Source organism: Panthera tigris, chromosome A3 (genome assembly GCF_018350195.1).
Source record: "Panthera tigris isolate Pti1 chromosome A3, P.tigris_Pti1_mat1.1, whole genome shotgun sequence".
Taxonomy (NCBI): Eukaryota; Metazoa; Chordata; class Mammalia; order Carnivora; family Felidae; genus Panthera; species Panthera tigris.
In genome coordinates this window covers 117,422,645-117,435,252 of record NC_056662.1, presented here as the reverse complement: position 1 = coordinate 117,435,252, position 12,608 = coordinate 117,422,645, and the positions used below count along the sequence as shown (strand labels likewise).

Below are 12,608 nucleotides of genomic sequence, written 5' to 3'. Positions count from 1 at the left end.
TTGTGAGTTCGAGCCCCACGTCGGGTTCTAAATAAATAAATAAATAAATAAATCTAAAGAAAAGAGAGAGAGAGACTAACTTGGGTCAAGCATGTGAAGGCAAGTGTGAGGAATAATTTTGCTTGGGCAGTATAAGTAAAAATCATGTGTTCCATCCCCAAGTTCTCTCACATCTTTGTTTTAGGTTGAACCTTAATTTCTTTGTTTGAGTTTTTTTTAAATGTTTATTTTTGAGAGAGAAAATAGAGAGAGACAGAGCATGAGCAGGGGAGGGGCAGAGGGAGACAGAAGGGAGACAGAATACAAAGCAGGCTCCAGGCTCTGATGAGCTGTCAGCACAGAGCCTGATACGGGGCTCGAACTCACAAACCACGAGATCACCACCTGAGCCAAAGTCGGATGGTCAATTGACTGAGCCACCCAGGTGCCCCTGAATTTTTTAAATACCAAAAATTAACATGACACCTTTGAAGAAAAAGGAGAAATGCAGATAAGCAGGGAAAAATCATTAAAGCTACTCAAAATTCTACCACCCAGAGAGGACTACTGTTAACATTTTGAGGTATAGCCTTCTAGCTTTTCCCCCATCTACATATATTTCTGTTGCATATGTTGTATATATATGTGTATATATGTACCATATTTATGAGTATATCTATATTTTACAGTACATATTTGTATCTTTGTCTTTTTCGTAATGAGTATTTTAACTGTGTAAATGCTCTGTCACTAGCTTTTTAAAACTGTAGATGAAGTGCTATATCTGAAAGTCTCCTCTCCTGCCCTCTGTTAAAAATCAAAACTATTCTAAGATTAAAAAACAGACAGTTATACTTACCAGTTTCAGATAAATTTGTATTTAAAGGGTCTTACATACTACAATATTTTTGGCACATGAAAATATGTTTGTCAGACTCCAGAATTACATAACCTAAAGAGTTGGGTATGAACCTTTTGGGATATTTTGGTTGGAAGTTGGATTCCTCCAATAAAATATTTCTTGTCTTGTAGTTAAAATATACTCGCCCTGGGCTTCCTACCTTCAGCCAGGAAGTACTACACAAATGGAAGTCAGATATCAAGAAATATCATCGCATTCAGTGCCCTAACCAGGTGGTTCTTTCTCATTCATTTTTTCAGTAAATGTTTATCAAGGTTATCAAACTTCTGTCTCAGTTACTGATTCCTTCATGACAAAGTTATCTGAACCTTAGTGGCTTAAAACATTAGTTATTTTATTTGTTCAGAATTCTGTGAATCAGTAATTCTGGCAGGGCTCAGAGAGCCTTCTCCTGCTAAACATGGCGTCAGCTGGGATCACTCATGGGTTGTATTCAGCTGCAAGCTCAGATGGGATCTGAACGTCCAAGATAGCTTCTGTGCAGCTAATTGAGCTGGGAGCTTCGCTCTCCACATGGCCTCTCTGTCCATGAGGTTGTAGTGGGTTACCAGCAGGGTACATGGCAACTGACTTCTTAGAGTTCCAAGAACATGCAGATGAAAGCTGTAGATCTCTCAGGCCTAGCTTCAGAATTTGTTCAGCAATATTTCCATGGCATTCTATTGGTCAAAGGAATCACAGGGTTAACCCAGATTCAAAGGGAGGGTGAATAGACTCCTCTTCTTACAGGGAAGAGTGGCAGAGAATTTCCATTATTTCTTTAATCCACCACAGCTGTATACACAGTACTTTGGGAAGGAGGATATCTACCAGAAACAGGAGACATATTTATACTAAAGAAGGCAGATTTAAAAAAAAAAAAAAAAAAATCCAACCATGCAATTTTCTGTTTCTCTAAAAGTCAGAGAAAAAGTATCAGGGAAGGGAATATCTTAAGCCCTTCTTTTTTTAAAAAAATACCTTTTCATGGTTTTCCTTTTTCCTTTTGTGGCTTGTGTGTGAATTTTTTCCTGTTTGGTTTGTAGTACAATTTATTGGGCTTCTTCCTCTAAATGTAGGGTTGGTCAGTGTGAACGGCCAGATTGCTAAGAGAAGGATGAGGTTTGGTATAATCTTCACATTATTTCTTCTTCTCTCTTTCAGGGTTGTGAGGCTGTCTACAGTAGTGTATCAGGCCTTAAGGCTCACCTGGGCTCTTGTACCTTGGTTTGTAACTTTCTGAATGCTTTATCTTAATGTGATCTCTCAAACAAAAGTCTGACAAGGAAGAGAATTCAGTGTAGGCGAACAGCTAGTCACCCTGTTTACTGTTAAGTTCAGAGGCTTGTTTAGTTTTTTATGTCCTAAAGATTCTTGATCTGGTATTGGATGGGATGTCCTGATATGTCCAAGATATAGAAGAAGCCAACATAGCCTTAAGTCTTATCAATTAAAAAAGTTGGAGGAAAAGTATTATTATTAGTTTTGAGTCTATATCAGGGAGGTAACTTTTTCTACCTGAGCCTGTCCTGCCCTGGACCTGCCCTGTTTATTGGGCCTTAAAATTTCTAGAATCAGTTTACATGTGCTTATCTGGATGATGAAGATCCTCTAATCCCACCTGAATTATATAGCCTCTGGGGATGGGAGGTAGACTGTAGCCCTGGGTGTCAGGCAAACAGATATTCACCTCACTGCATCTTTTCTGTGTTGACCCAGGTGCCCTCTGACTCACAGACATGGGGACTGCTGCCACTTTTTAATTCCATTCAGAAATATCTCCTCACACAAAATTAGCACCATGGACACTCAGAGCTTCAGGAGGGGAGAGAAATCTCAGTTCAAAGCAGCAAGGGAGTGTAGGCATCCAACCCAGATCTGGCCACAAGTGCTTAGGAGTTTGTCATCATGATCTTAGTTTCTGAGTCCTTAAACTAGGCATTATGGACAATACACCTCTAATTCTGGATTTGCAAGGCACTCTTTGGAGCAGTGGATTATAGCGGGAAGAATTATACATTGGTGCCTCTGGTGAACTTCAGGAGTTTGATCATGTGGGAAGAGAAACCAAGAGAATCTGGAAGTGAAGTGACAGAAACTAGGGAAGATAGAAAAGGGTGATTTGTTACATAATAAAAGTAGGAATACTTTAGGTTGTGTTGAGGGGGTGGGGGTATTATGTACAGAACTATATTAGGATAGATTTCTAGTGGTAATAGTCTGCCTAAATCTGGTTTTCCCAAGTATATTGCTGTATTGGATTTTCTTCCTTCTTACCTTTGCTGAAGGAAAATCCCCTCTTTTCATCTCTAACAATCCCCACACATGGCCCAGGTACGTGTTCCTGAATTTACCAGTAATTCCCTTTTCTTTCTCTCTCAAAAACAGGGAAACTTTGTGGCTGGAAAATACAAGTGTCTTCTGTGTCAAAAAGAATTTGTGTCAGAGAGTGGTGTCAAGTATCACATCAACTCTGTCCACGCCGAGGTGAGGTCCCTGCTTTTCCCATCATGTTTTTGTAATCCTTGGAACCCATACATGTGCCCCAAGAAAGGTGGAATTTGTGTGTTGTGTTGGGCTAGGACTGCCAAGGAAAGTAGCTTGAAAGTGGTTACTGGAGACATTGGAGTTAAAATACTTTGTAAAATTAGATGCATAATTATATTTTCTATGAAAGCATTTGTAGTCAGTATAAGTCTGAGCATCCTTGAGCTCTTCTGAGTCTTTTAAATTCAGTTAAATCAGGCATGTGGGCAGTAGGCTGAGTTTACACCTTTGGAATTCTTGTTTCCTGACGTTCTCCATACTTCCGTTTTCTAGTATTCTAATTAATGTTGTGGAGCAACCTGTTTTTAAGGTTGTTTAAAATACCGCAAAGAGGGGCGCCTGGGTGGCTCAGTCGGTTGGGTGACCGACTTCGGCTCAGGTCATGATTTCACGGTCCGTGAGTTCGAGCCCCTCATCGGGCTCTGTGCTGACAGCTCAGAGCCTAGAGCCTGTTTCAGATTCTGCGTCTCCCTCTCTCTCTGACCCTCCCCTGTTCATGCTGTGTCTCTGTCTCAAAAATAAATAAACATAAAAAAAAAAAAAAAAAACCGCAAAGAAACAACTATGAAAGACATTAATGAGACAGCTGGAGTCATTGGAATACGACTCTATTAAATAATCATAATGAGTCAATGTTAATGTTCCCAAATGTGATCATTGTATTGTTTTGCAGGGGAATGCCCTTGTTCTTAGGTAGATATATGCTGAAATTTTTAGGGATGAAATACGCCTGAAAATAAATTGCAAATGGAAGAAGGAAGAAAGGAAAGAGAGGTTAACGATGGTAAATCTAGGGTTCATTGAACTATTAGAACTTTTCTGAAGGTTTGTACATTTTGACAATTAAAAAACAAATTCTGTGTAAAAGTGTTCTAAAGTTCAGGGGTGCCTGGGTGGTTCAGTTGGTTGAGTGTCCGACTTCGGCTTAGGTCATGATCTCGCAGTCTGTGAGTTTGGGCCCCTTGTTGGGCTCTGTGCTGACAGCTTAGAGCCTGGAGCCTGCTTTAGATTCTGTGTCTCCCTCTCTCTCTGCCCCTCCCCTGCTCACGCTCTCTCTCTCTTTCTCTCTCTCTCTCTCAAAAATAAACATTTGAAAGAAAAATTTTTAAAAATGCTTTAAAGTTCAGAAAGCTGAGTCTTTTTTTTCTCTTAGGGCAAGTTTTTAGTAATATAGGTGAGTAGAGAAATTGTTTCCTGTATAATTAAATACCCGTATTGCAAAAGCTAAAGGAGTAGAGTGCATTCTCTTGGAATATCTGACTGCAGAAACTATTGTTGCCTGATAAGGAAAAATAGCAAGCACCTTCAGCTGTTCTCTGCCCTCACATTTAATAGTTTTTAACAATGTGGGCTGTAGTTAGTGTCATCAAATGTGGTTCTTGTTGTTTTACCAGTTTAAGCTTTGGGAGGCCCTTTCCATGTCTGAGATTTCTTCTGGAATGCAGTCCTATCTTTTTTTTATAATAATAGTGTACCTTTTTATGCTTCAGGAAGTACTTAAAAGGTAATTATCTCGAGGTCCCTGGGTGGCTCAGTTGGTTAAGTGCCTGATTGTTGATTTTGGCTCAGGTCATGATCTCATGGTTCCTTAGTTTGAGACCCGTGTCAGGTTCTACACTGACAGCTCAGAGCCTGAAGCCTGTTTCGGATTCTGTGTCCTCCTCTCTCTCTCTGCCTCTTCCCCGCTTGTGTACATGTTTTCCCTCTGTCTCAAAAATAAATAAATAAACATTAAAAAAAAAAATTATCTCCTGACAAAATCTGGCCTTTATGTAGTTAACCAGTTTTCTCCAGTTTCCTCTTAAAAAGTTGGAACCAACAAATTTCACTTAGTTTGGGGCTTGTTCCCCAGGCATTTGTTCAATGATTTGTGCCTGTGTTTATGAATTATATGTGGTGGTAAAACATTTTTATTCTGTTTCTCCTTTTCTGCCTCGCATGTTCTTACACTACTTTTTTTTTAAACAGGAATTTCCAAATACATGAAAACGGACAAAATAGTGTAATGAATAGCATTAACAGATATGAATAGCTTTAACAGATTGGCCAACAAGTTTATGGCCAATCTTATTTTCATTTATAACCACACCTACTTCTCTTGTTCCTTAAAGGCTTATTTTTTTTTTAAGTTTATTTATTTTGAGAGAGAGTGTGTGTGCATGTGCACACAAGCGGGGGAGGGGCAGGGAGAGCGAGAGGGAGAGAGAAACCCAAGCAGGCTCCATGCTGTTAAAGCAGAGCCTGACTCTTGATCCCGCCATCCTTGAGATCATGACCTGAGCCAAAATCAATAGTCAGGCACTTAACTGACTGTGCCACCCAGGTGCTCCTTAAAGGCATATTTTGAACAAATTTCACATACCCTGTCAACTGTCACTGCTTCTTTCACTGTGTCTAAAATATAGGGACTTTTAAAAGTATATGACCGCAACCATCATTACACCTAAAAAAAATTAACGATGATTCTTGCATATCATTATATACCTAGTTATTATTTAAATTATTTAAATTTCCCTGATTGCCTCATAATTTTTTTTTCAGAGTTGGCTTGTTCAAATCAGGAGCAAAAAAAAAAAAAGGTCCATATACTGTATGTTTTTTTTTCAACATTTATTTATTTATTTATTTATTATTTAAAAAAAAAATTTTTTTTTTTCAACGTTTTTTTATTTATTTTTGGGACAGAGAGAGACAGAGCATGAACGGGGGAGGGGCAGAGAGAGAGGGAGACACAGAATCGGAAACAGGCTCCAGGCTCCGAGCCATCAGCCCAGAGCCTGACGCGGGGCTCGAACTCACGGACTGCGAGATCGTGACCTGGCTGAAGTCGGACGCTTAACCGACTGCGCCACCCAGGCACCCCAACATTTATTTATTTTTGAGACAGAGAGAGACAGAGCGTGAACGGGGGAGGGTCAGAGAGAGAGGGAGACACAGAATCTGAAACAGGCTCCAGGCTCTGAGCCATCAGCACAGAGCCTGACGCGGGGCTTGAACTCAAGAACCGTGAGATCATGACCTGAGCCGAAGTCGGACGCTTCACCGACTGAGCCACCCAGGCGCCCCTATACTGTATGTTTTAATTTAGAGTGCTATCCAATAGAAATGTAATGTGAGTCATATATGTAATTTAAAATTTTCTAGTAACCACATTTCAAAAGTATAAAGAAAAACAGGTGATATTAATGTTGATAATATATTTTATTTAATCCAGTATATCTAAAATACTATCTTTTGAACATGTAGTCAGTAAAAAATTATTGAGATACTTTATATTTTTTCATGCTAAATCTTTGAAATTTCATGTCTATTTGTTATATATTGAAAGCGTAACAGGGCGCCTGAGTGGCTCAGTCGGTTGAGCGTCCGACTTCAGCTCGGGTCACGATCTCATAGTCTGTGGGTTCGAGCCCCGTGTCGGGCTCTGTGCTGACAGCTCAGAGCCTGGAGCCTGCTTCCGATTCTGTGTCTCCCTCTCTCTCTGCCCCTTCCCCGCTCATGCTCTGTCTCTCTCTCTCAAAAATAAAAATAAAAACATTAAAAAAATTTAGAAAGCCTATCTCATTTTGGATTAGTCATTTTTCAAGAGCTCATTAGCCACATGCGGCTAGTGACTATCTCATTGGACAATGCAGGTCTAGAAGTTTCCCTTTCCTCTCCCCCCACCCCAAATTTATTTGTTGAAGAAACAAGGTCATATATGCACATTTTGGATTTTGTTGATTACATTCCTGTGGTGGTGGTCCTCTAGCAGAGTATTTCCTATAAACTGGTTGTTAGACCTAGAAGACTGATCAGATCACTTGATTTAGATTGAAGTCTGTCTGTCTTTCTTTCTTTCTTTCTTTCTTTCTTTCTTTCTTTCTTTCTTTCTTTTTTTCTGCAAGAATATTTCATAGTTGGAGTCCATGTTCCTTAACTCTTAATTTTTTGAACTGAGTCTTAGAGAAATTAAGTAATTTCCCCATGGTCACAGAGACAGAAACAGAGTTGAGATTTGCACCCAGGCGGTCTGGCTGCATGCAAATACTATCATGAAATAAAAATCTCCTATGACCCAATGCTTTATATCTCATGAGAGTTTTACAAAGGAGATAGATGAGTGGGATGATGCTAAGTGATCAGACTTCGTGGATCACTTGTTGAAGTACCCTAAATCACGTCTTACACAATAAATGCTTATAATGACTGCTCATGATGAATTTCTTCAGTTTCAAGTACAGAGTTCTAAGCTATGGTTCCCTGTTTCCTCCTTACTGTGTTCTGCCCTAACCATGCCTTTTAGAGATTCTTCCCACACCCATTCTTTATGTTCTCTACTGTGTATTGATTGACTGGATGATTTTTCCATTTTGCCTCTGTAGGACTGGTTCGTTGTAAACCCAACCACAACCAAAAGCTTTGAAAAGCTAATGAAGATAAAGCAGCGGCAGCAAGAAGAAGAAAAGCGGAGGCAGCAGCACAGGAGCAGAAGGTCTCTGCGAAGGCTGCAGCAGCCTGGCATCGAGCTTCCTGAGGCAGAGCTGAGTCTTAGAGTAGGGAAGGATCAGAGGAGGAGTAACGAGGAATTGCTAGTGTCGACCTCCTGTAAGGAACCGGAGCAGGAGCCAGTGCCAGCACAATTCCAGAAAGTAAAGGCCCCAAAGACTAATCATAAACGAGGAAGGAAATAGGCAGGCAGTGTGAAAGCTCCTAGGAAAGCGGACATGATGCCATTGTCACGGGGGCCTGTGCTGGGAGGACTGAGTCACGGGGGCTGAGTGAGGAGAAATGCACTCTCTCAGCTGTTTGTGTAAGGCTGTGACTTTCTCAGCTCCTTCCTCCTGTGTAAATTTCACTGTTCTCCCTATTTATTCACTTTGACCCCTCCCCCCCTCACCCCCTTTTTGGTAGGTTTTCCTGCTATTCCTCATTGGAGTCCTCTTGTTTTTCTCTTATCTTGCCCAAAGAGCTCCCTCTTAAGGCCAACTGTGGGCCCCTCTTGCCCTGTACAAAACTGAGAAACCTGTTTGGTTGTCCTTTTCCTTCCTGGGCTATAGAATGTTCTTGGAAGCTCCATTGATTAGTAGTCATTCCATCATCTTGCTTATAAAACAATTCCAAATTAATTTTTTAAAACCATACTGATTTACCATTTTGTATTTGTGATTTAACAATCCTAGAAGCTAGAACTGTTGTCACTCATGTAAAAAGCTTATCCTGTCTCCTTGGGAAGCAGATTTTATGGAGGCTGTTTGTTCTCTCAATATGTAAGAAAATGGATGTAGGATGAAAAAGCTAGAACCTCGCTACACTGGTTTTACTGGGAAATGTTTTGTTTATCCCAAGTAGCATTGACTGACTAGACCCACAGGCATGAAAAGCAGCCCAAACATTAAAATGTCGCAAACATTAAAATGATTGGAAAGAAGGAAGTAGAAGAAGCAATAAATACTGCCTCATCTTTCCTGGGGCTTGAGGCCTCATTGGTTGCTATGATTAGTGCCCTCCTAAAGCTTGTTTTCTCCCCCAGTTTTATGGATTGAGAAATACCACATTGCACTTGATGTTTTGACACAGAATCCTAGTGTTCCTGGTAATGCCACTAAGACTGGCAGCCAAGGTGCACATTCCTTCTCCCCTGGACTTGACCTTACCTGTTAGTCTATGCCGTGCTAAGTCTATTCCTCCCTTTAGCCAACCTCTGTCTCTTGGAATTTTCTGAGAATATTGTCCTCTATCCTCTTTTATATGTGGAGTTCTATCCTCTTTATATCTTGAGACTTTGTCACCAGATGTAGATATTTATCTGGAGTTGGAAAGAAAAATTCCTTTTCTGTACCTCATGCCTACCTGCTAATGTCTAGTGGGCTACTTCTCTTCAAGGCTGGCTTTCTCTGGAACATTGTTTAGACCAGCTCTGTTGTTGTGTTTCCACATTCTCTTCCCCTTTTCCATAAATATTGGTCTTATATATTCTTGCCAATTTTTGTGGCATATGCCACATAAAAAGCAAGGACCCTTAACCCTGATATGGATAAACACTACCTTTTCAAATTCTGAAAGGCTGTTACTACTCTTTAACTCTGTATTTTGTGCTGCTCCACATAGCTTTAAAATGTGGGCTTTTGTGAAGACCACTTTCAAACGGGAGCATTGAAACCAGATTTGGAGACTGCCAAAATAGATAGTCGTGAAACAAGTGAAGGACACGGTATGTCCACTCTACATTTTCATTGGCAGTTGCACCCTTAAAACCCTTTCAGTAGATGAGGATTGTCAGGGAGGAGAAATGAAGAAGCTATATTAATTTCTGGTGAGTAAGACTTGGGGAATGTTGGGCAATGACAAAAGAAATAAATGACTGTCGGTTAGAATGATGTTTCCAGTTCATTGACTCCAACCTGCTATTTGACTCCTTGCTGACAAAGTGTATGGGGGTAAGAGAACAGCTGAACGTGGGAGTGGGTTTGAAATAAGTTCCAAATGCGGCGTCTTAGTGGTTCTTTAGCTCCTGAAGTCTGCTGGTTAGTGAATAAGTTTGTTTGAGATTAAAGTGAATTAGTGTAGAAAACTTGTCCAGTCTCATCCAGGACCCTCGCAGGCACTTTTAAAATTTTTCCTTCCTGAGGCCAGGTCTCACTCAGCAGGAGTATCCTAATCATACTATTAAGTTTTTAAGTTTTTTAAACAAAATTCATTTGAATAACAAATTTGACAATATCAGGTATAGCCAGGTTGTGTGGAATGTGAACTCTCATGCACGGTTTGGAATTTAAATTGGTACAATTACTTTGGAAACAACTTGGCAGTATCTAGTAGAGCTGAAAATACGCCCCTAAGACTCGACAGTTTTACTCCTGGGTATATACAGAGAAAATCCTCTTGCCCAGGTGTACCAGGAGACATGAACAAGAATGATGTAGCAGAGTCTACTAACTGTCTGCCAAAATCTGCTCTCACTTTGCAGACCCCTAGGATTATAGGACAAATGGCTAGATTATGTTCCTGGCCCTCCAATCCCCTGCCCCTGTAGTGAAGGGTAGCTAACTAACTTCTCTCCAGTAGAACGTGAATGGGAGTGATGTGTGATACCTCCAGGGTAGAAGTTTTAAGAAAGGGCACCTCTGTGCTTTCTTTTCCCTTCATCGGGCCATATGAAGATAATAAAATGGCTTTAGGGGGTGGTAGAGCACAAAATGGAAAATGGTTGATGTCCTGAATCACCCCATGAAGGACTAATTGCTAGCCAGGAACATCTGAGACTATTAAAGAGAAAAAAAAAAATCTGTTTTTTGAGACATTATACATGCTTGGGTCTCTTTGTTAGCTTACTCTACTACATAATTTAATTGTGTATCATCAGAAGAGGTAAATACAGTGGAATACTGTATAGCTGTGAAATTAACTAGGGCTTGTATCATGAATACATCTTAAAAATGGGAAAAGCAGGTTACAGAATACATCAAGTGTACCATTTATGTGAGGTTTAAAAACATGTAAAAAATATTCCATATTGTTTATGGAAATGTATATGTTATATAATATATATTTAGTATATGTTTATAGTTTAATATATATATATATATATATATATAGCATGAAAACATGCACAGAAATAATAAACACCATATTTAGGACAGTGCTTCTGGGATTCAGAGGGACTACAGTGAATTTGTAAGTTCTTATTTCTTAAGGTGGATAGTGAGTTTGTTGTAGTTTTCTATATTGTGTGTCTGAAATACTTCATTTTATGTATTTCTTTTGAAAGACTTCATTTGAAAAATCAGCTCTCACAAATTATTGCTCCTCTTTTTAAAAGGGGTCACTTTAGAAATTTTACTTGTGCTTCATTCTTTTTTAAAATGTTTATTTATTTGAGAGAGAGGAAGCACAAGTGTGTGGGGGAGGGGCAGAGAGAGAGGGAGAGAGAGAATCCCAACCAGGCTCCAGCACAGATACCAGACTGTGAGTTCATGACCTGAGCCGAAATCAGGAGTCAGACGCTTAACCGACTGGGCCACCCCGGCGCCCCATTTGTGCTTCATTCTTAACCTTTCATTTTCCTCTCCCCTGTAGTCTGCTCTTACCCCTGTCTCCTGTTCACTTTCTATTTCAGCCACCCCAGTTCAAACCATAATCACCTCTTGCCTAGATGACAATAGCTTCCTAATTGTTTCCTGCTGATTTTTACTGGCTTGGATACGCTTCCCAGAACAGCTGTAGTGAGTTTTTAAAATTGTCAATCAGACCTCATTCAAGGGCTAAAAGCCTGATAATTTCCCAGTGCTCTTAGAATTCAAGCCACTCCCTTTCCTTGTCCCACAGGGCCTGCCACTCCCACTGCTAACCCGTTTAGCTTCCTCTCCCTCCCCTCCACCTAAATTCTCTGACCATTCCCCAGCTACACCTGAGCCACATTGACCTTTCTCTTCCTGGAGCCTGCTAAGCTCATTCCCATTTTAGGGCCTTTGCACTCACTGTTTCGTTGCCTGAAATGGCTTCTTCCCTGGTTTTTGTCCAGTAGACTTCACTGAATCATTTAGGTCTTAACCTAAATTTCCCCTTGGTGGTCTTTTCCATCTAAGTGCACTTTCTGTAACATCACCCTGTTTTAATTTTCTTCATAGCAAAGCAGACAAAAAGTAGACTGACATGGTACCTGGCCAACCTATGCTCACTTGCAGGTATGGATTTCAAAATACCTTTATCAGATGATTCACCCTCGAAAGTCTTCAAGCCCTTAAGAGAGGCCTCACTCTGAAAGGGACAGCCATAAAGCAATACACCAGATCCGTTATCTGGGATGATAGGAATTAAAAATAAACATAGGAGATGGAAGTTATCCACTTCCCAATTTGATCATCGGAACAGTAAAGGCAGGAGGGAAATTAACAGCAGAGTAAGATTCTAGATCACTCCTACTTTCCCAACCCCTTTTCAGCCTTAGTATATATTTTTCTGTGGTTTTCTGCATCCACAGAGAATAGGGCTTCAAATTTGTCTTGGTTACCATGTTTTTCAAGTTGAGTCTTTCTGTATTTTCAGCTCAAGAACTGAAGTATTCAAGGAACCTGCATACTATCTAAAATATTACTCTTCTGCGTTGAAATTGTGGTTTTGTTATGTGCACATTTGTAAGAATAAGACTTGCAGAAGTAGTAGTAAGAGAGGAGTGGAGTAGAAAATACATTACATCGGA

The 12,608-nt window shown here is 40.2% G+C and overlaps 1 protein-coding gene across 2 annotated transcripts in view; it reads left to right on the top strand.

Annotated features, from left to right (window-relative positions):
• ZNF512 (zinc finger protein 512) overlaps positions 1–10,005 on the top strand; it is a 34,271-nt gene extending 24,266 nt beyond the window's left edge. For both annotated transcript variants that reach the window (XM_007088880.3, XM_007088879.3), the window contains exons 11-14: positions 1,012–1,113; positions 2,045–2,107; positions 3,269–3,367; positions 7,792–10,005. In XM_007088880.3, the coding sequence (XP_007088942.1) occupies positions 1,012–1,113; positions 2,045–2,107; positions 3,269–3,367; positions 7,792–8,100 (573 nt within the window). In that variant the 3' untranslated portion in view covers positions 8,101–10,005. The remainder of the gene's footprint in view (positions 1–1,011; positions 1,114–2,044; positions 2,108–3,268; positions 3,368–7,791) is intronic.
• Positions 10,006–12,608: the final 2,603 nt, after the last annotated feature.